At 45.1% G+C, this 27,615-nt stretch overlaps 1 protein-coding gene across 10 annotated transcripts in view; it reads right to left on the reverse strand.

The window, feature by feature from the left end:
• BIN1 (bridging integrator 1) overlaps nucleotides 1–27,405 on the reverse strand; it is a 95,966-nt gene extending 68,561 nt beyond the window's left edge. For 9 of the 10 annotated variants that reach the window (XM_086750613.1, XM_086750612.1, XM_086750611.1 and 6 more), the window contains exon 1: nucleotides 27,185–27,330. In XM_086750613.1, coding sequence (XP_086606739.1) covers nucleotides 27,185–27,268 — 84 coding nt within the window. In that variant the 5' untranslated portion in view covers nucleotides 27,269–27,330. Of the gene's footprint in view, nucleotides 1–27,184 lie in introns of all 10 variants that reach the window. The other variant, XM_086750607.1, reaches the window with a different exon arrangement.
• Nucleotides 27,406–27,615: the final 210 nt, after the last annotated feature.

The raw sequence follows: 27,615 nt of genomic DNA on the forward strand, positions 1-27,615 counted from the left end.
AGGTTTAAGCCATGGCTGGGAGGAGAGCAAGTTTGTGTCACTGTCAGTCAAAAGTCAGGCAGAGACATATTGCTGTATCAAACATCATTGTCAGCTGTCTCCTTTAAAGCAAATGCAGAGCCTATTCTCAGAACCCACGAGTCCTTGCTGTGGCCATTAATAACCAGAGGAACTGGCAGCAAACTGCAGCTCTCCTAAGGCCCTGCCCCACACCTCACCGCTTCACATTACATCCTTGCTCTGAAAAGCTTGAAATTTTAAGTGGATCTGCATTACTCATGGAAAACAAAAACATTTTTTATATGAATTGATGCACCTGCCTCTGGTCTGCAGAACAGCACATACATCATTGCTCACACGTGTGCTGCAAAGAGCCGTCCCCCGAGTCGCATCCTATTACAGAGCGAGAGGGAGGCAGCCGTGCACCTGCAGTCTTTCATCTCTCAAAAGAGCTCTCTGAGAATGTAAGATTTTGGGAAACAGGTAGACTCTCAGTGATCTGGCAGAAAATCCCATTGCTTTTGGCTGAATTACTCCAGATTTACAGCAGCGCTCTAGACAAAACCCTGCCCACTCACTTCTGTTCGTACCTCAGGCACGGAAGAGGGCAGAGAAGGGGAGGTCTTGTTACACACTATAGACTTTAAATTTCCAACACAGACCTTTAAAGGCAGAGCAGAAACAATTCCTAGAGAAAAAGTAGATGTGATTTCTGGTTTTCTGCATGGAGCAAAGTTTTCTGCATGGGCAGTGTCTAAAGGAGAGGAGCTATATCCCAAATCCTGGTCCCTAGTCATGCATATCACTGGAACTACAGCCACCAGCACCTGAGGACTCCTTGCCCACCACATTACTAATCATCTTTCTGTTTATCCAATATCTGAAAATCATCCACTGAAAAGCACTTGCATGCCTACAGACATAGTCATAGTCATTCCTTCAATCCTTCTCTGTCATCGTAAGACTGAAAAAAGTATCAGCCAGAATCATAAAGGTTGCTAAGACACCCACATGCTCAAGAGATGCCACCCAGCTACTCTCTCCTGGCCTCCCTCTGGCTCAGTGATCTTCTGTTCACCATCCTCACATGCTTTTCCTATACACCTGGTACACAGAAGTAGTGCCACAGTTAAAAGTGGTCCCAGCTCCTGCAAAAAGAGTTGAGCACGCAGTTCTCACCCTTCCTGCACATTTGACTTGGCCCTCAGCACATTTTCAGAAGTGCTTCAAGGGGTGTCTTGGAAATTCAGGGATCAGAGTCTGGGCTTCTCTGTTCCCTCCCACAGAAGTTGTGCAAATCAAAGTCCTTCTTAAAACTCTTGAGCTATTAGAATGCAGAACCGTAAACTTATCATGGTCAGACAACAAGCAGGATGGGAGAGATGTAAAGTTACAAGGAGGGTAAGTTACCTTGCCAGAAATTATTAACTCCAGTCACATTTTCATTAACAAGCCAGGTTTCCCACTTTTAAAATACAACTCCCTTTCCCACCCCATCACACTACTTGATAAAGCCACCTAGCATTTACACAGGTTAATGTTTGTCATTTAAAACAACAACAAAAAAAAAAGGAATTAGCTTAACTTCAACGTAAGGAAAACTCCAAACCATTTTCAAGATGACATATAAAATAATATTTGGAGGGTGGCTCTGATTTTACTCCTTTTATTCCTGTTTACAGGAAGCTTGAAATGGAGACAAAATAAAGTTATGCTAGTCTGAATCCTACCCTGCACCTACAATGGGAGCAAACTCTGCTGTGCCCTCTGTACTTGTGGTATAAAGCCAGCCACGATCACAGAAGCAGTTAAGAGAAAGGGGAATGTCTGTGTTGTAACACCCACTGTTTAGTACAGATTTCATTTACTATGGAGAGTCACCTACTTATTAATACTATGAACACTAAGCCCTCGTGCTGGAGCAACCGTTAGCAGCTTGTAACCTGTAAGTACACGACTGAAAGCAGCCCAGGAGCAGGAAAGGAACTCGTCCTCCAGAAGAAAATCTGGTATAACTTGTGGCTTCAGCGGTGACGTCCATTGCCCTCTATCAGGAAGTTCAGGACCACCTCTGGGCTCAACACAGAGCTAAGAAGAATGCATCTCTTTCTCTCCCACCAAAAACTTAACAGCAAAAGTGTTTTTGATGAGTCCTCTGGGGAAATTTTCAGCTTTTTGTCAATAAAAACCCCACACCCTTTCAATTTTTAGTTTTGATTAAAGAGCTCCTACAGAAAACACTTGTCACTGAAGACCTGGTTTCGGGAAAGTTTTCAGCCACATTCTGTCATGATAATGAAAATGCCTTCATACGAACTCAGTTACAGAAGATTAAAGGCCACCTGACTTGCTCTGTGAGTCATTTGGTGCTAATCTTGTTATACAGGCTAACAATAAAATCAGATGTCTGTCCAGAGCCTAAAGGCCCTGCTGACCTTCCGTGGCTAAAGCACGCCTGTTTCTATAGCTAGCAGCACTCATGGGAAAAGGAAGGCCAGAACTGCATTTGGCTGCTTCTATCTCCTCTTGCCCAAGAGCTTGTTTGCAAATGGTTACCAGGAAGCAGCCGAGAGCAAGTTCAGGTAAAACTCAAGCTCATCTCTGGATCACAGGGAGACTCTTTTTAAATCATCGCTGTTTAATAGATGCCATGCCCCACCCTTGGTTATATCACCACTATCTGCACAGCTGTGTGAAGTTCACTCTGTTACTCAATATGGGCTGTGAAAGCACCACCAGAAGGATATTTTTATCTCCAGTAACTAAATCTGTGTCTGATGCCAAGACTTCAGTATTTCGTGAACTTTTTCTAGATTCTCTTTGCAGCATCAAGAGCTAGTGCCTTGAAATTCCACCTTACATAGCTTAAGTCCCATAGGTTTTAATTTAGCATGTGTACACTAGTGCAAACCAAGAGATACAAGGTGGATCTGAGTGCTTCTATCCAGGTATCTGAGGTTATATAGGCTGTAAACCCTCTTCATTCTGCATTACAGGGGAAGAGAGAGGATGTTCTCCTGACTAAAGACCTTCATCATTTACCATGTCAAACAGGTCACTGTACATCTTCATCTAGCCAACTGGCTGCTAGAAAGTCATCCCACTGCAGATGAACCAACTTGTGGGACTACCTGAGAGCTGGTGTATGAACATGCTTCCTGCCTAGGACACAAACTGCAGGAGCTGCCAGCCATAAAACATCGCCCAAAACCCTCAAGCACAGAAACAGTGCTTGAAACAGAGAAGCCCTCCCCATATCTAAGAGTATTCTCGGTCTCTTATATTTCATTTCATATCCAACATGTTAAAATTGACATGCAATAGGCACCTTGCACTATATGAGATGACCAAGAAGGACTCAAGTACACAATCTACTTAAGTTGTCAGACCAAGGAACCTGCTAACAGATCTCCAGTCCCAGACTCACTCTGCAGCTATATGGACACTCATGTCTCAGCCACCCACAGAGCCTTGCAGCAAGACAGCCCTAAGAGGAAGGCGGCCAGACTCCTTTTCTGTTCAGTGCTGGATGTGCAGTGCTGCCACAAGACACGATGGCACTGTAGGAAAAACCCAGAGACCTGACTGCGTGCATTGTTACAACAGGAAATTCAGTGTAGTATACTTCTGCCTCCTATTTGATATGTTACAGCCATATCCAGCAACCAGTCAGGCTCTGCTCAGAGATCAGCTCATCTTCTCTACTGCAAAAGAAAAGCCAGTTCAGCACCACAGTGACAAAAGCACCAAGCTGTGACCTTCAGGTAGATTCACCAGCGGAGTGCTTAAATGCCAGCACTCCACTCAGCTTGCTGTGCTGCACAATCATCGTCACAAAGTTTAAGATGAAATCCAAACAGCAAGAAAGAAACAGACAAGCTTTTGTGTTGCTATCCAATAGGATGCCTTTAAACACTTTGTTACAAGTAATGGGGCAAGTTATCTATTTTAAAACCTGCCTCATTTAAACATTAGCTGTCTCCAGACAGTCGTGTACAACTCTGGGTAATAATCTGTCTCCCAGACAGCTTTTTGAAAAGCTTCTGCCTCTGGAACACGGAGTACCGTGTTTGAATCTTCACTACACAATCAACATTCTAGCAACTTTTATTCCAGATCGTTATGTACAATCAGTTTGTCCTTCCTTGTCCCACATGTGAAATATAGCAAGGGCCTTTTCCACTTGCCCAGTTCCTTGCAGTGCATTTGCTCCACTGTCACCTTGAGATGGACTTCTGTTTTGACACAATCCCCCTTATCCTGGTGGTTCCTCATTCTGCTTCTGTTCTAGCTGCTGCTGAAGTCAGGGAAAAGGCAGAAACAGCAAAAGAAGGGAACTAAGATTTCAATGACTAGACTGATTTAAGGTTTTGTTCACCTACTCAGAAAACTAAATTCCCAGAGAACGAATCCCACAGAGTGGAGACCACATCTATGCTGAAGGCGAACAGAGAGGGCAGCGGTCAAACACATGAAACAAGGCAGAAACAGCAACAGCTGATCTGCACTGTAGGAAGCATCAGAAAGTTGCCCCAGTCGACACATGGGAGTTGCTGTAGAAGTTAGTTATTGCTTCTCTGATTGCCACTGAAAGCAATTATCAGTCAGGAGGCGAGATTAATTGAGACAGCCAGGAAGACATAGGCATCAGCCATGCAACCTCCACCATGCATTGCCAAAAAGCATCCTTCTCAGTGGAGACAAGGGGATCAACAAGGGAGGCATTCGGTGGAAAGCCATCTCACCACTCTGGCAGCCAGATCTGAACAGGCAATTTAACTTCGCCCGTGTTTGGACAGGCACAGCGACAAGCACTCACCCAACATTCTGTGCTTCTAGTGGTTCAACATCACCTGGATGGGGGTCACCAGGTTTTAACAAAGCAAGTACCTTTAAGAATACAAAGGACACATGAAAGGTACAGTTTCTGTGCTCATCTAACATCTTCAGAGCGGAGAGAAAACCCCACTCTCATTTTAGGCCATTGCCACAAACAAATCTGCTACATCAGGTGCTGATCACTGCAGAACTGGGCCAAGAGGATTCCTGATGCAGGAGACCAAGTTAGGAACCAAATAAAGGTTCGAGCTCACTCTGCAATAGTCATGCTAGTTTTTGGGATGGTGGTTCAATCTTTTTCAATTTGAAAACCCCTAAAAACATACTCCCATAAGGGCAATTTTTCTGTACATAGAAATTTGTCAAGCAAAGAAAAGCACGTTCACTTGAGTGACACATAGCATCATGAGCTTTATGCCTGGACCAAGGCAGCCATACCAAATGGTGGAGTTTGAGAGGAAGTTGAGTAGAGCTGTTCCCCCATGCATCATTCTCAGGGCTGACACACGCCACTTTCACATCCTGCTCCGTGCCTTCCTTCACCCTGATCCCTGGCCAGCTCAGCACCCATGGCTCCAACAAGATAGCACCTCTGATACACCTTTCTCCAGGGAGCAGGCCATTCTGCAGAGCTATGGCTGCCAAGAGTTCAATCCATTCCCAGCTCTATGTCCCAAAACCTCCTGCTAATGAGAGGACAGCAAAGCTAACACTTCCATTGCTATCTCTCCCTCCTTTTTAGCTGAACCTGGAGGGAATAATTTAGGGGAACAGAGGGGAGAAATATCTTGAGAAAATTTAAAAAAATGGCAGTGGAAGCAGCAGCAGAAAGAAAGGCTGCTTGTGTCCTTGAGATTCCCCTGCATGATGAGTAACCAGACACCATATGGCTACAGAAGCCATCAAGTGCTGCTGCTCCCACTCTGGTAACATTCACAGAATCACTCACTGCACTAACCAAAGGGAGGTTACCTACAGCTTCCACTGAGTCCTAATCACAAGGTGACAGGCCACCAGAAACAAAAGGAGGTGGGAGAAGAGCAGAGTGCAGGGAAGGAAAAGCTCGTATCTACCAGCCAACCTGCAGGAATTGGAAGAATTTCGTGCACCAACAGCTGATTCGGTCTTGGAGTAGGGGGGCAAGAGAGCTCAAGGAGGGACACACAGAATCAGAGCCATATGCACAGACTTCAGCTTTTAAATTAAATTCTCTTTCAAAAGAGGGAATTTGAAAACTCTTTGCTCAGAGAAGCAGGCTGAGGACAACTCAAGCACATGTGGGAGGACTACAGGTACCTGCCTACATGTTACTATTTGCTTAGAATCTCAAAGTATAAACAGCACAGGGAGTTACACAGACAGCAAGGCCAGAAGATACTGGGTTGATTGAAATTGCAGATCTGGTAATAAACGTAAGAGAACATCGTGTGGTTTTCAGCATGTGGTCTGCAGAATTCAAGGCCCATGAGGAACAACTATAGAAAGCAAGCTGTATAGTTGGCATTTACAGGGAAGACCAAAACCCTGGAAAAGAAAATTAAGGCCCCATAATGCAAGAAAAGGTTTGAAGCCCTGCACTAGTTCATCTAGAACGTGGATGAGACTTTTTTTATGAGGTGTATTCATCATAATGGTTTTAAGGGAGCGTCCTTCAATGCCACTGACACATTTGCAGACTGCTCAGCTAAGGAGATGGAAAAAAAAACTTCACCTTAGACACAACTCACAGTCTGTCAGGTCTAATCCCTCCAACAGCAGCCAGTACCTTGTGTGTCTGACAAAAGAACAAGCCTCATTAGACTAACACAAGACAATCTACTCCAATTATGAATAAAGACTTAAAGCTGGCATGAGTGGGGTAAAAAACAAAAGAACCATACTGATGAGGAGTCTTCTTCCCAAAAAGCTTATAAAAGTTTCTCTGTCTTCTGTAATTCCCAGGCAGAAGTCAGGGGAATTAAGTAACATCCCCTTCTTGATCCCCAAACACAGAGCCATGCCAGGTCTGCCAATACAGCTGTCCAAACACGGCACATCCATGTTATACATCCAGTAAGGCTCCCAACCCAGCCCCTAACCTTCACATTCAGCAACACACGTGTTGTGACTGCAAGGAACTGCTGCAAGCAGGCAAAAACATACCTCGCTCCCCAGTGCAGAGGGCGTCAGCGTGACGCGTGCTAACCCACACAGATGTCTTTCCAGTACAGTCACATCAGCCTCCTGGGCAGCTCCTACATACTAATTTTGGCTTGGCATGATTTTAGTAAAAATTAATCATGACAGCAACCAGCAAGTGTTCCATGGCTGCTGCTATCCACACTAATAGCTCAGAAAAACAACATGATGTGCACACCGCTCAGTGCCTTCACTCCCATGAGGCAAGGGCCATCACCTAAATACTTCTACCATCACCTGCGAGAAAAAGGTGTAGGCATTGAGGCTGCTGTCAACAGTTGCTGCAGCAGCTGCCCAATTCCCCACCACACTGGATAATGCTGCAAGTACCTGCTGGGCACGGGAGACAGCGTTTCAAAGCCTAAATGTGAGCTTTTGACACCTCATTGGCAAGAGACACCCTCTGCTGTCTCTCTTCCCCACAAGTCACGGCACAGAACAAAGCCTCCCTGCTGGACCCTATCCTGCCAGGGTTCGCTTTCCTCTCCTTTAACAGCTCTGCGACCACAGCCAAGCAGGGACAAAACCTGAAGTGCTCCCATGGAGGGGAAAGAAGAGAGAGAATTCCTTATAGCAGGTGGGTGTTCCCCAGCTCATGCCTCCCATCCTAACCTGCTCCTCCAACACCTCTCCCCAGCAACCACTGCACTTCAGTATTAGTGATGTGCAGCCTGCACAGCTTCAAAAGTATTATATGCTAGTACTGTCTGAACAGAGACAGGTTTTAGGAAAAAAAAACAGCCAACCACAGACACAACTGAGATTTAGATGTAGAAAGTATCTTTAACTGTGAAGACATAAGAGAACAGGGAACAAAGGCTATTTGTCCCTACTGATTCACTGTTTGCTATCTGCACCTGGCTGCACCTAGTATTTAGCTTCCTCTTGTGCAAACTTCAACCACCACTTTACTCAAAGCCTTTTCTCTCCTCTCTCTCCCAGAATATGACAAGGGGAAACACTCCTTGGCCAGTGCCACAACACCGAGCTGAGGGACACGCATTCCAGGAGGCAGCAAAATCACTGCCTGATGCCCCGGGAAGAGGCAAGTGCCGAGAAGCACGTCCATGCGCCTGGCTGCAGCTCCCAACAAAAGCAGCCTTTGTCCCCAGGTGGCTTTCAGCACGGCCGCGCCAGAACCAACAGGGATCGATTCCAGCAGCACTAGGAAACAGGACGGGAGAGGAAAGAATAGGCTGGGCTGCTCCTGCCTTCTGTGCACCTCTGACTTGCACTGACGGGGGCCACATGTCAAAGGGACCTGAGCTTTTAAGAAGGGTATCATCCTAAAAACCTTCAGGCAATGCCTAGGAGATGTGGAAGCCATCTTCTGTAGACAATTTATTTACACAAAGCATTCAAAAATACTGTCACCTAATCACTTCTGGGGAGATGTGATGGTCACAGTTTCCAGGCTGAAAGCTCTGCTCTAATTCATCTCCTGCAAGAAACAGTATGACACTTCTTTGAAGTACATTCTCCAGCACAGATTGATAGAGCACGTCCTCCATCCTCATTTCCACAGCAGAACTATCCTGCTCGCACAACTAAAAGAAAGTTTGCCTTGGACTGGAGAATTCCTCAAAGCACAGAGGAGTCTTTGGAGAGGCCATAGTTTCATGAATACTTAAAGGTTCCCCAACAAGGCCACTGAAACAGACTCATTTCCCACTCCCTTTCCTGCCCCTACATCACTGTCTCCCCTTGTGCTACCCCAAGCATTTCAGTGACCATGTGCCAAACAGGATTGAGAGAAGAACCTCAATTAAAAATAGCAATACAGATCAGGTTAAAAGTAATCAATGCTTTCTGATGTCCCAGCCTGGCTCGCAAGGGGTGGAACTGGTTTTCTCAGCAGCAGTTGCCTACTTACGTTCTCTTACAGAGTGTTGGCCACTGTTTCCACTAAGTCACACTGCCTGTGAGGGTGGATCTTTGGCTGCAGGACTAGATTCAGTGGCTAGGCAGTTTGAACAGAATGTGTCCCATTTCTATACATGAAGTCCCTGGAAAACATCACGGTTTAGACTTGCCAAACTTGTATTTCTACAGAACTAAAAATGCACTCCCATTTCTAAAGAGGGGAACCACAGCCAAGCCTTTTTCTGTTTCAAGATAAGCCGGTGAATTCCAGTCTTGGCATTTCAAATTTTTTTTGAACTCCTGATTATACAAAGGAGATGCAGATAAGTCAGTCATGTTTTCAGACAAACTCTTTCAAATCCAAAATGGTTTAGGAACTAGTTTATTTACTGAAAACTTTGGCTTCATTCACCAAGAGCCATTTCCAAACCTCAGCTTTTGCACACTTTCTATAATGCTTCAAGGTTTCACCGAGATTCAAGTGTTTAAAAAAATAAAGAAGTGGGAATCTCCTATTCTAAGCCACATAGAGTATGACTCAAAATTATGGAGATAAATCTGTAACAGCAAAACTCCAAAGCACTTCTGTGTGCCCAGCTTCTATCTAGCCACTCCACAGAAACAACATTCAGCTCTGGCATAGCCAAACCGTTTGTACTGTGTACCAAAACACATCAAATGCTCCCAGGAAAACAAAACACAGAACCCAGAGGTTTCACAGGCATCATGAACTCTGTGCCATATCTACCACATGCCTTTCATTTAGGTATAGTAAGTACCAACAGTAACAAGTATTACCTAGCAGGAGATGCACTCCTGAGTATCCAAATGCCTATCTGAGTATCCGGGGTCCCTCATTCCATACAACCACTCCACAGCACAGAGATTATTGTATACTGCCCAAATCTCTAATTAAACTTTTGGATGAGAGAAGAGCCAATGCACCTTGTTATGTTATCTCCTCAGTAACGAGCACAGCTCTATTATTAAATGCAGGCAAGGATCAAAGAGGCAGCTTCATTTGGATTCTGGTCTGACTGCATCGCTGCCACAGGCAAAGGTTAGAAATGACAGGAAGAGAAAGAAAAATTACAGCAAGGAGGATCTAGAACAATAACTACATAGATATTACTATGGGAAAATATGGATCCTGAGAAAGAAGTCTTAGCTTAGAAGAGAGGCTTGGTTGCCTGTGTTTTGGCTGGTCTAGAATTAGAGGACAGAAAATCCAGAGTGTTGGTAAGATGTGACAGCTTAAGTTTTTCCAAGAGCAGAAACAGTCAAAACAGGGGCGCTTCTTCCTACAACAAAAGGAGCTGGGAGCACAGCGCCAGGACCAGGCTCCTGGTGCTTGCCCTGGATCTCGGTGCGGAAAGCCCTTCTTCTGGAGAGCTGTCTGACGAGCGCATCCAGGCCTTTAAGCACTTGGCTTCTCACCAGCTGCAGTGATGGCTGCAGATTACTGTGCAGGGACTGAAAGGAAGATGTGATTGGAGGGAGGAACTTTCATGATGTGCAGCTGATGCTATCAAGAAGTTAGGTTCTTCGCTAAGCAGATGAAAGGAGAGAAATGTATACTGAATCAGAGCTGATCATCAATATCTTGTGAAGCACAAATATCCAGCTGCAGATATTTTTCCATATGCACTTGCCAGTGTGCATGCAATGCTAGGACAACTTCCTCTAAAACAGACATAGAACCTCCTTCTGTATCAAAAGAAACAAATGCAGCACACAGAAGCACCGGTACTGCCCCAGCGCACTGCAAGCACAAACAAAACACTTTCTTTCTCATCTCAGACTCCAGAGCAGAGACATAAATAAGCCAGAGATGCCAGCTGAAGTCAGGCAGTCTCTCTCTGCCAATCTTCACCACCACAGACAACCCAAACCTAATAAATTCCTGCTACAGAGAGCAGGGCAGTCCTACCCGCATTGCAATGGCACTGTCAGGAAGGGAGCAGGCTATGCACGACGGCTCCTGCGCACACTCGAAGATTTTTTTCACGCCAGCACAGAATCACTTTATCATTTGTAGATGTCAGAATGAGATCTCTAGAGAACAAGTAACTTGTCTGTGCCAACACTAGGAGTCTGCAATAGTGGTACAAAGCAACCCTAAATTACATGTAGATCAATACTAAACATTAATTTTTATTACAGAAGGAATGGAGAAACTGTCATAGTTCCCTTCAAAATCAGGAAAAGCTTGCACTGAAAAATTACTTTTGTCATAGATGCTCTGTTTTGTACAAATCATGAGGTCTTTCCATATCACCACCTTCCCTTTCTATTGTAGTGGGGCTAGTATTCTCACACAGCCCCTGAGGAGGCATGATAAAAATCAAGTGCACGATTTCACAACTCCCGAAAATTGTTCCTTACCATTGCTGAGACCATTGTGTTATCAGTACACACTTGCAAGATAAGACTTTTGACACACAGGCAAGCCCAGCTCTTGCTGGAGGAGACAAAGATGTTGCCTGTGTTCCCAGCTCTCTTTCAGCCTTCCAGCTTTGAAGAACTGGGTGACGGTGAAGGCAGGAAGAAAAACTCTGTTTACTTTTGCAACCTTGAGTCAGCTTTGCACAGGCTGAATCTCAGCCACACAAGGTCTTTTCTTTCTGAAAAGCAAGGATACCAACTGTGCAGTGAAAGCCAGTCTAAAGGGCTCAAAAGAATATTCCTACAGGGTCATTCTCAGACAAAGTGAGATCTACTGCTTGAGAGAGACAGGATTGAAGCATCCAGGGGGCACAGATATTCGTCCCAAGATACACTAACACAGGTAAATACACAACAGTTTCTCCAAGCCTCTCTTTTTTTTTTTTTTTTTTCCCCATCCACATGTTACTAGCTAGAACTAGTTCTGAAGCCCAAAGAAATGAGTTGCATCATCCAGCACGCCTCATGGACAAAGCACAAGGACAGGGGAACTGACTGACCTCAAATCATCTCCTCCTCCTCTTCTCTGCTTTGCAAGACTCTCCCAGAGCAGCCACAGCTGACTTCAGCAGAGGATATCCTGACTTGCACCTTTTTTTTTTGTTTAAACAAATGGCAAAATCAATCCAAGCCATCCCTGACTGACAGCTAGAGGAAACACTAGAGAGAATGACAGCAACAAACAGAAAGCAGATCAAGGGATTTTAGTAAGGAAGCAGCAAAGCCAGACAGCATAGGCAACAGAAAGCATTATATATGAATTTTCATCTCTCAGCCTGTCACCATGAAAACAGATTCTGTTTTCACATGTCTTCTCAACTTTCCAGCTAGTTGTTAACACTCTCGCTTATCCTGGCCACAGCTTCAACACAACACACTAAAAAAAAAAAAAAAAATCTATCCAGGTTGGTACCTGCACATGTAGTCAGAAGAGCTACCGTTACCACTGGGGACAACATTCTATGATTAAAATTATTGTCAGAGGGTTACTACAGTTGGAAAATTAAGGCAAGTGGCAGTAGGGGGGAGACATGAAGGAAAAATTGCCACACACATCCTTTTCCATGTTTTAATCTTCATCATCCAGAGATAGGTGAGCACTTAAGCATGGCACAAGAGTCTACATACCTTTCAGAACCCAGGCTTCCCCTTCCCGCATCTTCCGCAGCTGCCTCATCACAGAAAAGATCTACTACCAGCTCAACAGACCCACAACAGCTCAAGGGGGAACAGAGGAGGAAGCTATGAAGGCAGCAGATTCCAAGTATGACAAATTCACCTCCAAAAACAAGTACTTGTTTCATCTGATGAAGAAAAAAATGCTTTGCTTTCTGTTCTGCACTCCATGAAACAAGGAATTAGTCATCCCTTGAAGAGGACACCTGGCTCCTCAGCATCAGGAGACTGAAAACACAGAAATATTTTTTTCTAGCCCTTCAACCCTTGCCCTTACACATTCTGGCTAAAAAACATTCATCAAAGCTTTTGACGCTCTTCCACATCTACAGTATGACTGGCTTCGGACCCATGCCATCCCCAAGCTTGAAGAATGGGCTGCAGGGTGCCTCCCTCAACAAAACCCTCAGCTGTCCCTTTGTATCCCACTGCCCATCAGCGGAGGCTGGCAGGCAAGTACTGTAGGCTCTCAAGAAGGACTATTTCCAAGGCTTGCCAGTCCATCATCGCATCCTGGTTTTCATTCACAGCCCCATTCATGATAGTGAACTTTAATTCACCCAGGAAAACAACTTGCATTGCCATTACTTCGCTGGACCAGGTAGCACACATATCTGTGTCTCCAGGGCTCTGAAGACAGACCCAGTTAGCACCGCACACGCTAACTCCTGCCAAGGTCAGCAGAGGTGTTAAGGGCTGTTCAAGGGCAGGACTCTGTCCCTGCAAACACACATTCCAGAAAGACAAGGCAGATCATCACTCTCTAGGGATTTCTTTGGCAATCCCTTTCTTTCCTGTCCTTCTAGAGTAGCACTTCTTTAGGTAAGAACTGGCACTAGTTTCACTTCCCCTGCAGAAAGTCTCATTTCCATCTCTGGAAGCCTTACTCCAGCCCTTGCTCTCTCCTCTTCTTCATTATCCCTAGCGCAATTGGATCCTGCTCCTGTTCAGCTCTCTAAAAACACATTAGTTCCTTCTCCTGCAACTAGAAGACCATTTCCATTCCTCTCCTCATCAAGCAGCTTGTACAACACACTACTGTTCTCAGCCACAGGGAATCAGAATTTTCTGATGGTCAGGTCATTCCTTCATTCCTTTCTGCCACATGGCCTCCTCTGTTCACCACAGAGGTGGACAACTCCTCACCAACCCTGCGCACTCATGACTGGTACCAGAGATTGAGCCGCTGTGGAACGTCCAGCTGCCTCCCAGTTGTGATCCCAGTGTCCCAGCAAGTAGGACTCAGCCCCTCTTACACAATGGGAGAGTGCTGGAGCTAGAAAACAGAGGTTTCAGAGCAATTACAATTTAGCTGCCAATATCTAGAGAGATAGAAGGATTTTTTTTTTCTTCCCCAACATTTTATTCCAGAAGACTTTACTGAGTACCCTCAAACACCACTACAACTCACTAGTGACAACTTTAATGACCCAGTTTCCCATGCAAACACCTTCCTATCTGCCTCCTCCAGTTTTTCAAGGCAGGACAGTTCCCCCAGACCTGTTTCTTTGCTTTACTTTTTCATGAGCAGACCGCACTGTTCTACATACCAAGTCTGACGACTCAAATTCCCCTCCGAGGACCTCTCCCTTCCTCCAGTTACCCATCAACTCCCATTAATCTGCCCTCCTGGATAATCAGAGTAATGCTCTTTAAGCATATAACTATGACAGGGCAAAGCCACTTTCTGGCTGCAAGCTGTGTAAGAGGGCACGGTGACCCTGCAGGTAATGTAATTGGGAATATTACGCTCTAGAGACTCCAAATAGTCCATTACGGAGTCAGCTCCCCAGAACAAGACATGAGCACTGCAGAAAGGGCAATTCTGCTTAAAGAGCTTCCTGGCATACCGAGGGGTAGCTGGCTGAATAGCAACTTACTGCAGCCCTGAATAGAGTGTTCCCTTCCCATACCACCCTGGACATCTTCTCACGTAATGCAAGAGTGAATTTGGATGAATCATTTGTCCTCATGCAGAAGAAAATAATCTTGAGAAGTGCTACCAGCATCATTTTCCCCTCCTTCCCCCTGTAAGTTGTTCAGGTCATTGGTATCCATGTACTGTACTGTGATACAGTTGTCAAAGTCGATAGATGGAGAGACTGAAGAAGCAGCCACTCAGACTCTTCAGCATCACAACAGACTGCTTTTCTGAATAGTAACCCCTCCCTGGTAGCGCTCACCTTTGAGCAGGAACTGGAAAAGAGGCTTTGGCACCTCTCACAGGGGAAACCACACTGGTGACCCGTGAACCAGCAGAAAAGGAAAGCTGCTGTTAGCACCCATCAAATACCATCAAATTAATTAAGGTGGCAAGGAATTGCAACATCATTTTGCTTTCTCTTTCGTCCCAGAAAGAGAATCAGTTAGATTTCATTAATCTGTGCAGCTGTAGCCTCACTCCTCATTCCCCTTTACATGCAGTAAGTCACAGGCAGCTTACTATGCGCACGAATCGCTGGGAGGGGGGAGCTTTTTCACCCACGCGTGCCAGCTGGAGCTCCAAGATCAGCTGTGAATTCAGCCAGGAGCCTGGCCATCAAGGATAAAGACAAAGTGTTTTAATTTGACCATAACAACTGATTTATGCTGCTGCTTACGGTAAAAACAAATGAAACAAACAGAAATGGAGGTGATGGAAGAGCCTTACCTGTTAAGACAGGGCACTAACTTAAGGATGTGGTTACTTAAACAGATAAAAATCCCTCAAGTGACACTTTCAGAAATGGCGAAGATGTAGCACAAACCTCTTTGAAACTGCTCTCACAATGACAAAAAGGCCAGTACAAGAGGAAGACTGGCCCAACACCACAGCAACATAAAGCTGGTCATGGAAACAGGTGAATATTAGTCGTTTGATCTAAACTGAAATCTGAGTGGAAATAAAGATCTAGCTTAAAAATCTGTTGTTGCAAGAGAAAATTAATGCACCTTCTATATTTCTAATATCAGCCTTCAGAAGGACTGCTTTGCACAAGAAAACAGCAACACTTGCAGTTTAGGAAAATACACTGTACATTTCCAGGATGCAAGAGCTATTTTCCTCAAGGCAATTCTGCAGCATGCTTACAAAAACACACAAATAAACCTAGGGTTCTCTGGATGTTTTGCAAGCGTTATCTCTCACCACCTTCTCGCATCTGGCAAATCAGTTAAGCTGAACGGTTCCCTTACATATGTAACCACAGGCTCAAATCAAACATCTTTCCCACAGAGGGCACTGAGAAGAGGGACAAGTCTTGAGCTGATGAACTGGCTGGGGCACCTGATGTGCATATAGCACTGACCCAAATCCTGATGTTCCAGGATTTTTTTAATAGGAAGTTTTTAGCCCTCGACCGTTTTCAACATCTTAAGCCGTTTCTTCCTCCCCCCAGGCCCCCACCAATTTTTGCAGTTTAGCTTCTAGCATCATTCAAGTCTAAGTTAAGTCATAACACAGCAGGAGAGGTGCTCTGACAGTACAGAAGAGCAATTTTTCTTCTCACTGACGTGACGTCATAGCGTGGTCTCTGCAGTCACAATGTGCTACACTCACACACTAGCATACAGTTCAGGGTCTGTCTACCCTTAGACCATCTAAGTACCTTCAAAAGGCTCCTGCTACATTAGCTGATTCAGTCTTGTTACGTTACTCCTGTATTTCTCTCTCATTTCTTGAGATAATTTTGCATTAGGCTGCCTGCCCTGTATGAGAGCTACAACCCATGTACTAAGCTTGTACCCTAGCATAAATTCAAGGGTTGGTTCTTGGCTATAACCAACTGTATACAAGAAACTGAAAGAAGAATACTTCTTGCTTTTTTCTTCCTCAGATATCTCGATGTCCCCACTCCTCACTCACCCCCAAACATTTGACTGATAGATACATCATCATCCCTCCAGGTTTAACTCCCTGTGTTATAAAGTGGATTTTTTTCCCCCCCTTCTATAAATGCACGAGCTTGCCTTTCCTTATGGAAGTTTACTGGGAAAATATACTGCTTTTTATTTATCTTCTCCTTTCCTTGAAAGATTTTAGCAGCTAAAAAGAACACATAGATATCTCCCTCTCCTATCCATTACTCTTCACCCCCCTGTTTATCTTTAAAGAGAACATGGAAATGCCCTGCTTTTTCAACACTCAAGCTTCTGAGAATAAAAACAAACCCCGGCAAATGCCATTTAGACTTTTCACTTTCAATTTTGTCCTCATCTGTTTTATATCTTTCTGTCAAGAGTTTCAGAGAGCCAGAATATAAAGGAAAGAAAATGCAAAATTAAGAAGCTGGGTGCTAGCTATTGGTCTACTTGAGCTGGGCCAGGAAAGAGATCACTGCCCCAGCTCAGGCATCACCCCACTGCCTCCTGGTCCTGCCGATTCAGTCATACTTGCATTGATTTGGCCATAACTGCATCGGGTCTAACCTGGGCTTACTTCCATTTTAACCTTACCTCAGGGCAGATCCTCTCTCGAGCACTCTAGGTTGCTAGTCTTTCCCCTGTCCCTGTGCTTCTTGCTTCTCCCATAGTCCCCCACCCAGAACTTACTATCAAATGCATCTATTTGTGAGGACAGGCTCGAAAGACAAATGGGTAAAGTGGCACAACCAAAGGGATGGTAATGGGGCATCAGCATGCAGAAAAGAAGCAGCTGGAGGTGTGGTTTAAGGGTGATATGAAATTGCTGTCCCAGTGGGAGTGGCTGGGTCAGTTCAAACTGTTGGTCTGACAAAGACAAGATTTTCTCTAGAGGCAAGGGGATGGAGACTCACACAACGTGCTCCAGCAGCAGGTGCGCAGAGCAGGAAACAGGGTAGCGGGATAACCATTTGGAAGTGCTGACTTCTTCCACCAGACCAAACCCAGAGCCAGAAGCAGGCACCCACCTCTAGAAGCGTGGGAGATTAAGAATCTTAAGAACTTAAGCCAGAGTTTTCAGACTTTGAATGCTTCAACTTTGACACCTTAAGCAGGTAGCCTGATACCAGAGGTGCTGAAAACTCACAGCTTCACCAGAAAACACAAGCTCTATCAGGGTCATCTTGACCATTCAGCCTTGGTTTGTCAAGTTCAGGGTGCAAGAGCTGCACATCTATCACTCTACCACATAACTGCACAAGAGACAGACCACTCAACATACAGCTGTCAGGTGTCCTTGTGCAACCAAGCCATCTTGGCCATGTATGATTGTATGCCTAATTCACAACTTTCTGGGCAACTGTTTTTCCACTCTTAATTCAAAGCAAACAGGTAAAAAATACTGAGTTCCTCAGAATTCCTGCTTTTCAGCAAGCCAGAGACTAAGGAGAATATGTATCTATCAATACCCTGAAAATAAAGAGGCAGGACGTGTCACACAGCATCCAAGAAAGCAGGTAAATTTCCACCCTACCTTCTGCCTGCTCCGGCCTTAAGCAGATAGCAAATCAGAGACTAAAAAAAGTGGGCACAACTGTGAAGCTGAGTAGCAGCTACATTGCAGCTCTGTAGTTAATAAGGCCAAATGGCACCACTTAATTTATCTGGCATCAACATGACATTCCAGGCAACAGGACTTCAGCAACATCAATGTCTGTTACTTGGGTAGGCATTTAACATAGCTTAATTAAACCCTATCTATAGTGAACAGTAACACTAGAGTAAGAGGAACTGATAGCATAAATAGTGCTGTTTGCACAAATCCCCCTTCTCGAGTCCTCCGCCTCCTCCTCTGCAACACCCATTTTAAATGCTGATACATTTGCAAGAAGCATTTTTATTTTTATGCAGGCCCTAATGCAAAATGAAGCAACCAAATTGGGACAAAACGTAAAAGGCATCTGGGGACAAGCCTGAGCTGAAGAAAGAGATAAAGGAGCAGGTGTGTGCTAGGAGGGAGAGGAGCAGAGGAGCTCTTGTAAGGCAAAACGATGTGAGAGGGACTCCAGAAGGGACAGGCTGGATGCCAAGCCCTTAAGAGGCTAGGAAAGCTCCTGTACGGGTTCACAACCACCTTGCTGAAGAAGGATGGGAGTTTCTCAAAGGCAGGACAGATCTGGAACACCTAGCATACACAATGGGTCGAAGGGAAAAGACAGGGACATTTGGATCAGCTGCTGGGACTCCCTGAGCCAGAGGGTGATAGCCTCAAGGGATCAGATATGGGGGAAAGATTTAGGAACAGTGCCCTCCATGGCCAGGCTCAGTTGCGGAGCGTGGCCTGTCCCATTGAAGTGGGAACATATGGAGCAACACAGATGATCAGTTCCTGTCTGTTCTTGCCAAGCAGCTTTTGAACAGCTCTTCTTCCTTTCATACCTTAGAGGACTGCTTCTGCTTCAAAGAGCTAAAGGATGAGTAACAGCAAATTTGAGAACTGGGCTTGATGGGCCAAGTTCTCCTGCAGTGAGAAGCCCATTGGCTTCTTTGCCAGAGTACTCGCTGAGAATTTGGGCCACATGGTCTTTGGAGAGGAACACCACCACAATGTGCTTCTCAAAGAGCCTCCTCAAAAATTACGGCCTCAACTGAAGACTTGGGACCGACAGCTCAGACAACATAGCTAAGACCAACGCAGCTCTAAGTTGATCATCTTCATCCAGCACAGCAACACGGCTCTTTTCACCTACTATACCCACAGCCTTATCATAAGGGCATCCAGCCCTGATAACACACACTTTCTCCCTGAATTATTTATGTTCACCAAGGGTCAGGGAATAAGGTGAGCAAAAGCCTCCAGCTTGGCAAAAAGTTCTAGTCTAGCAACTGACTCTGATAGCCATTCACAGACAAGTGCCAAACGATGAGCAACTGGATGTAGTGTACCACTACAGGGCTCTACGATCAACTGATCACGTCACCCACCTCTGACCCGCCACCACCACACCAGTCTCCAAACCCTCCCCTCCCAGCCCTGCACATACAGCTGCTCTTCCTCTCCAAAGAAAGCAAATCCCTTTTACCAATTTCTTCAGCTTATGGATTTTAATAAAAATTTTGCTGTTCAAAAATAGCCTTCCACCCTTGTCTACAAAACCATCCTTACCAAACCTCTGCAAAAATATCTGAAAATCCTTTCAACTCTTCTGGAATACAGAATTTTACTGAAACAAACCAGAAGTATCTTAATTATCTGAGATTATCCAATATTTACATTGGAATTGTTTCAGGATAGGAAACGGCCTTTTTTGGTAATACAGAATACAATCACACTGCAGATGCTAACAAATAATCATACTGTCCGTATGCATGATGAGGGAAGCATTATCCGAGTGGGTACATTCTTTCACTGGCTCAAGTTTATCAACACATAGCTAGGCTTGGCCTTTCGCAACAGCTACTCAGTCTAAACAGACAGAAAGGAGAAAAACTCAGAGTACTCTCCTACTGTAGAAGTTGGTTCAATACACAGAATAATAATTTTTCCCCTCAAGACTTTGCCCCTTTTTTTCCCCAATGGCTGAGGAAGTAGGAATGGAAATAAGGTTGGTCGTTCCACACTCAAAATCCCAGAGCCAGTAGGAAAAAAAGATTTACTATAACTTACAGGAGTGGGTAACATTACCTACAACGGTACTAGAGAGCTACAGGACCAGCATTTATGTTAAGAAAAAAGATGTGGAGATCTAAATTTTCTTCAAATGTCAGTCTTTATACCTTATTCAGTATATGTTCACGTCTGTTACTGGCACCGCTCCAAATAAATCCAATGGAAGGTAATTGCTTATTCACTCTGCAAATAACCAACTCAGAGCTCAGTCTGAAGGTAAGTCCTGCATTATTGTTTCTGGCCTGATAAAACGTGCAATCAAGCCAAGTAGTCTGAACTAAAAAAAAATAATTAAAAAAAAAAAATAAACCACCAACCACTTTTAGCTGTGTTTTCAAACACCGTAATTACTGCACAATTAAAGTTCCCTTTCCACCCCTGCTGGCAAACAAGCATTGCGGTTCTGTCTACCACCGTTACAAAGCAGCGTGTTAGGAACTGCCCAGTGAAAAATGTTTGTACTTCGGCTATATCAACCTCTAATCTGCCTCCTGAAAAGGTAACTTTGAAAAGAACTGAGAAATTAGTGTGGCTCTTAAAGCAAGTTTAACAAAAAGATCTAAAGCTACGTAAAATACACAAAACAAACATGATCAATGAAGAACTATCAAAAAATAAATAATTTCAGAACAGGTTACCAGCTTCCTGAATCTGCATGTCAAATCTTTGCAGAGAGGCCAACACAGATTTTGGTACCTGCGTATAGAGAGATTAAATGCAGTCCACAGTTTTCACAGAAGAATTAGTAGTTGTTGTCAAGTACTGCTTTCCTCCTTATCGGTAAAGTTTGCACTCTCCATCCTGCCTGGCAGCCTATATTAAGAACAAACTGCCACCCTGACTTCTCCTTTCTTCTAAAGAAAGAGACAAAAAGAAAGGAGACACTGTCTGGCTTTTCTGACTCTCCTTACTGCATCCCTCTGGAAATGCTGACTTCCAAAAACTTTAACCTGCCAGCCACAGGTCTGAGCAAAGTTTACCCGAGTACAGCCTAAGCAGTAGAAAAATCTATATTATACACGCTTACTTGCAGAGGTGTGAGCAAACACAGTACCTACTCCTCATTTCATAAAGCTGCTTCACAATGATTCCGTGTGACCTCTGCCTCGGTCTGCGTGGTGTCCCAAGCTCTGGCTTCCAAGTCTTCCTCAACATATAACTAGAATCCAAACCTTTCCTGAATGCAAGCACCCAACATAATCAAGGAGAAGCTTTAAAAAGGGAAAAAAACGAACTAAACAACCGTCCAACCTATTCAGGTTGGACAGTTTCTGTTCTCATTTACAAGGGCTGTTCCTCCAGACCACAGAACTACAAATTTAAAGAGAAGTACTTTGAGTGGCAACTAACAAACACAACTATGCAAGCAAACTTGCATAATAAAAATGTAATCTAAAACAAACAAACAAACAAAATAATTTCTGCTAATAACTATGTTTCCAATTCTCATCTAAGAACAAGGGACGGGACCTACCCCTCAGTACTTGACAGTTTTGTGAAGATCAAGCAGCTTCAGAGGCTAGCAAAGCCATGAGATGTTCCAAGGGAAACCTGAACTGTCTGTAGTCCATCAGTCACTTGCATGCACCTGCTGAAAAAACAGCTGCCAAGATTTATTCATCCCTTGCACCGCTGCCAACAGTACAGGCAACTCTGCAGAGGTTCCTCACTCCTGTTCTGACAGTATTAAATAGCCAACTAATACCATATTTAAAATTGATTTTAACTAGCAGGACAATGTAAATTACTTTCTTCTCTTCCAACACCTTCCTGTGAGAGAGATCCCCTTTTAGCTCAGCAGTACGAATGCCAGAATGGTACAGGTTTGCTGGCATTCACGCATTCAATATTGCAGGTGTTGGAGAAAAGCAAATACGCAGTCCCTTCAGAGAAGGCTAAAACACAGGCTAACGTCAAAATGGACCTTGATGCTCTATTCCACTTGCTAGCACCTCTGAGAGGAAGCTTTATTCATATTTTAATATTTGTTCCCATCTCATTGGTCTGGGGCACAGAATGCACAGTCTCCTGGTCAACATGAATACAGTCTTATCCCACCGCAGAAGCAGCTGGTCTGCGCACCCTGGCTTTGCCAGCCCGCTCGGGAGCATCGCGTGCTGAGCTGTGGCCAGCTGAATAAGACAGGGCTACAAGTCTGTCCTGCTTGGGCAAACTGAGCCTATCTTCATGATAATGTCAAGTTACCATTACAGCTTGATCCCTGCATGTACAGGTAGACAGCCAGGACTGTAAGACAATCCTTGCGAAGCTGCAGAACTCGCACAGCGGGCAGCTCAGGTGTCTGGTCACCATCACAACAGCAGGAAAAAATAGCTACTCTAACACCTGTCAACCTAAGCTGCCCTCTCATCACTCCAAAAGCTTCTAGAATCAGACCTTTGACACACAAGCAATAGGGTCTACAACAGTAACTCCATCCTGCCTAAGGCCTCACCAAAAGTCTTCATTAAAAAGAGATCTTACAGAACTTGATCTCACAAGAACTGCACTGAAGAGGACTGGCTGTAAGACTAGAACTTACAGGGAAGATAAAATGACCAGGAATAGGTCTGGGCCTCTTCCAATCAGAAAATTCATCCTTTTCTGAGATTCCGCTTCTTAGAAGAAATCTGTTGTCAACACCCAGACAGAGGGGCACCTTCAGCAGGGCACTGTGAGCACCCTGCCAATCAAACTATTCCATGGGCAAGGAAACATGTGGAGCCTGGTTTCCTATTTCACCTCCTCCCTGCTCCATGCAGATGATCTGATACCCAGCAATACAGCCTGAGCTCATACTGGAATCATCTGTATGTTAGGGGCATTAATTCAGACCTCCCCCCTCTCTCCAGCGCCTGTTTTCCAGCAACCTTTAGGCAAAAAGTACCTTTGAGACTCTACCTGTCACCTAAGCCTTCTTGAGAAAGCAAGCTAACATATAAAGTGAGAAGCCCTTTCCTTGTCTTGTGGGAAGTTCTCCAGGGAAAAAAAAAAAAAGTTAGTTCCATGTTGGATCAGCGAGAGAACAAATCTAATAGCTCTTTAGGCTTTTTGTGCTTCACTGGCACAACAAGGCAGATTGGCAAAGCCAAGCAAAAACCATAGAAGCTTTGAAGAGACAGAGGATCTCGAAGGAAAACCAGTAAACAACTTCCCTCCTCCCAAGCAGGTAGATGTGAGACTTACTTCTCAATAAGAGAGTACCATTTTTTACTTAAAGCCTTGTCTCTCATCTGCAGAGGTTCCGCAGATCAGGCAGCCTCTGATAGATGAATTCTGAAGACAGTTGTATTTAAACTTAGTTTAAAGTTCTTGGATGATGCTTATCGTTACAGACTCCCACCTGCTTCAATAGGGCTGAGATTTCATTTCAGGCGTTCTCACCTGCCATGCTCCATCTATGGGCCCTGCCTTATCGGGGGGAAAAAAAAAAAAAAAGTCTTATCAGGGCAAAGTCAAAACACAAGCCATGCCTTCTGCAAACCCTGTTCCACCCAAATAACCTGCTCATGTCCAGCAAAGGATTAAAAGGGGAAAGAAACAAAGTCTAAGGTTCTGAGAAAGAAAAAGATCCTTTCTGGACACAGTCTGTGCTACCACAATTGTTACATGAGACAAATCAATTGGAAAAAGCACCGGGACATCAGGCCACAGTGGCCTGCCAAAAGCAGTCCTCCACCTTCCTTTTCAGGGACGGTGTCCCTAGTTATGTCTCCTTGCTGGGCTGCAAATTCTTTAACAAAGACTTTGGTTTACTGGCACATGCATCTTTTTTTGCACTGTAGTGGGCAAGGAATGAGCATCAGCAAGCCTGGCTGCCAACAGCTATGATCATAATAGCCCTTGTGAGACCAAGGCTGCAGCCCAGCCTCCCTGGACTGTGCAGCCAGAGGAGAGCAGAACTTTGCCCTGACAGAAGGTTTAATCAGGGAAACTTTGCAAACATAAACGTCAGTAAACATTGGTGGGATAAACCAAGCCAGCCAAGGACAGAAAGCAGGATTGCATCAAGTCACCAAGATGCCATTTTAATTTGTTCAAAACAGAAATGTTTGTGCGTGTGCAGACTGACACATCCAGAAACATGCCACTCCTCAAACAAAATGAGAACTATGAAAATGGGGGAGATTTTTAAAAATGTAGAAAGTGTAAGATTGATCACAGAGCAGAAATACAAATTTTAACTGAAATGATGGTTAACAGGCATAAAGGAAAAAGACTTCAAATCCTTACTGGCAAAGTTTAAAAGAGCTTGCAAACAGTAGGCTCTCTCCAAGGCACCATGACACTGGAGGCATGACAATTTTACTCCATTTTTTAAAGTTTAGAAGCTATGAAAGGTTCAGAGCTCAACATCTTGGTCTGAAAACCCTTCAGCTAACTACAGGCTGAACAAAGCGCAACTTCCAGCCTAAATTGCCTAAGTGCTAGTTGCAAAGGATGATACATTAGATAGCAGCAGTGGCATGGGTCCTTTGTGTTAGGTGGGTTCCTCTGGACAGAAGTATCAACTCATTTAATACATTTCACTGGACAATGGGCAAATTATTGCCACGTATTGTACTTGAGCCTACCTTTGAATAGAGAGAGAGGTTAAAACGGTGCACAGCCCATTTGCAAACGGCATAGTCAAACGTTCTGCCCCATATTTCCTGCAGAATTGAGAAAGTGTCTTCCAAAAATAGCCAATAGTTTTGCTGAAAGGCTAAAAACAAACAATACTTCTGAAGGAATATCTTACATACTTTACATAATAGCCGTCTCAGAAAGGAGAAAAGGATGTGTACAGTGTTTCTGTGTGAATTCTGCATTGAACAAAAAGACATCATTCTTTGCTTAACACAAGGCTTAAATTCACCATGAAGGAAATTGCTGAAGTCAAAGCCTCAGGGCTCAAAGTTGGGAGGGAGATACCACTCTGAAGGGAAGAATTTTTATCCTAGATTCAAATCAAAAGAGGATACGTAAAATGAACACTGTCAGCTTGTTGAAGCCTCAAACTATACTTGCCTCAAAACGGAAAATTCAACCACACTCAGCATCCGTTCACCAAAACTTAATACATTTTTAAGTGCTTGGTCTGTTGTACACTCAGATATGCTTCTGCACACTCCTGCTCATCTTTTTTTTTTATTTTTTAAACACCTGGCCCCTACCTCCAGGCACGTGGTTTACCCTAAGCATAGTGTCACATATCACAGTTTGAAACTAAACATCATAAGACCAGTATGGTGTCATAACCACTGGTGCCTTCCTCTTCACTTTGTATTCAGCTCTATCTCTCCTCGCAAGCTGAAAGTTAGCATTCACATATTGGCCTCAGTGAAAGTCTGTCCCTCCGAGAAAAGGGCAAAATACCTGAGACTCTATGAAAGAAGAACTGCTAGCGATGAAGATGCAGCAGTATGAAGGGGCCAGGCAGACAATGAAGCAAGCAATGTCATTTTCTTTTCTTTTTTAAGAGCCCAGAGAGCAAAGTCATTTTGTTTGCATTAGGACAGCAACAACCAAAGGGCCTAGAATGTGTGTTAACTTATTAGGCAACCGCTTTGGGTTTTGTTTTCCTTTTCTCTTTAGAAGAAAAGTAGCTGTGCTTTTGCTGTATAAAGAGACAAACAACTTATTTCAGATTGTGCAAATCACCTGCAATACACAGCTAAACTCTCAGTTATTATTGTTGTCATGGTTCCCACATCCCCAGTCACCACCAGGGAATAAGTAAGGAAGTGAACTGGATTTCCAGTTAAGAGGAATTTGCGGAAAACTCTCCCTAGGAAAAGAACCTGCCTGTGTTCAGATAAGAAGCCAGGGAAGGGCCTGGCTGGCCACACTTGGCTCCAAGCTGCACCAATAAATACAATAACTTCATCAGCAGGCCAAGGAGCTCAGCCCATACTACCTACCTTAATATGAACTAAAAATATGGTTGCCATCTGGTGGCTAACACAGAATGAATTTAGCATCTATGATGAGTTCAGGGTAGACCAGATACCAGGAGACAGATTCCCTGTCCCGTCCCTTCCTGGAACCACAGCAAGGGGAAAGACCACAGATGTAGCCACACTCTACTGTATGGAGCAAAGCCAGTTCCATACTAGATCTGCTATTCACTTGTTTGTTTGGTTTTTTTTCCAAGCAGTCAGGCAAGTTGAAAGCACACTCCTAGCCTCAGTAAATGAGCTTAAACTACTGGAAGCAGGATGTCCAAAATTAGGCCCAACAGGTTTGGAGTGTCGTTCTGAACCAGCAGCATTTTCTAACCGTGCCGGCGACTGGTACGAGGCTCAGGCCAGCACTGCATCCAATCCCAAACCTCCTGGATTAAATCTAGCTGCTAAAGATAACTCCCAGGGAACGAGAGCAGCAGCGGGCAGATCCGTTCCCCCTCCCTCCCTCGAAGACACACCAGTCCTTATTCAGTCAATGTCATCTCACAGCAAATCACTGAAAACCAAGATGAGCGTGCCTGGGATAAAAGCAGCTGATCGATGTCCCTGCGCAAAACGTCCGATAATCCCCACACAGAGCCGGCATCTGGCACCGGGAGCGGCATGCCAGAGAGATGAACATGAGAAGGATCCGTTGCTTATTCCTGGCACCTTTTGCTGGCACAGGAGTGGGTGGAGTGCAGCGAAACGGCTCCCGGGATTCAGAAAACAACCCCTCCCTCAGCAGACATTAGCACAATCTTCAAAGACGGTACGGTTTTTGCCGTGCCACCGTTCCCAAACCTGGGGCTGAAGGTCAGGAAAGCCAGCGGCGAGTGCCGGGCTGCGCCGTCGGGAGATGAGGCGGCGAGCGCCCGTCTCCTTCCCCCACCGCCCCTGAGGTTACGCGTCGAGCGCTACCGCAAAACGCAGCGCTGCGCTTGAATCTGCCGCATAAAGCACCACCTCAGCCCCGCCGAAAGAAGGTCTGCTCCGCCTGAAACAATAAAAATCTACATATTTGAAACAAACGTGCGGCGCTCTGTCCTCCCCCCCGCCCCCCCCAGCCGAATCCGATGCCATGTTTCTGAACCCCTCGCAGCTCACAACTGCGAAATTTTGCATCCTCGGGGTGCAAAGGGGGGGGCCCTAAATCCGCAGGCAGAGAGGGCAGCTGGCCCCCCTTCTCCATCTCTGCTTTGGGGAGGGAGTGTCACCCCCGGTACCCGCATCTCCTCTCCTCTACCTTCTCCTGAGCCCGGGTCAGCTTCTTCTGGACATTGCTGGCGATCTTCCCGGCGGTGACCCCCTTGCTGCCCAGCTCGGCCATCTTGCCTCCTCTTTTTAACGGGCGGCTGCGAACGACGGGCCGGCAGGAAGGGGGGGAAGAAGGGAAGAGAGAAAAAAAAAAAAAAAAAAAAAAAAAAAAAAGAAAAAGGGAAAGAAAAAAAAAAACAACCCCGGCGGGCAGGAGATGGCCCCGGCCGCCGCCTCCCGCCCGCCGCCTTTTAAAGGGACAGTGCGCTCCGCGCCGCCTTAAAGGGACCGCGCCTCGCCGCGGGAGGTGGCGGCGGCAGCAGCAGAGCTGGGCATCTCCTCTGCTGGGGGTGGGATGCTGCTGCTGGCAGGGGGTGAAAAACTAGGAGGAGGAGCAGGTGTTGGCTAGATTTTCCCCAC

This window comes from Chlamydotis macqueenii, chromosome 6 (genome assembly GCF_036417535.1).
Source record: "Chlamydotis macqueenii isolate bChlMac1 chromosome 6, bChlMac1.mat, whole genome shotgun sequence".
Lineage (NCBI taxonomy): Eukaryota > Metazoa > Chordata > Aves > Otidiformes > Otididae > Chlamydotis > Chlamydotis macqueenii.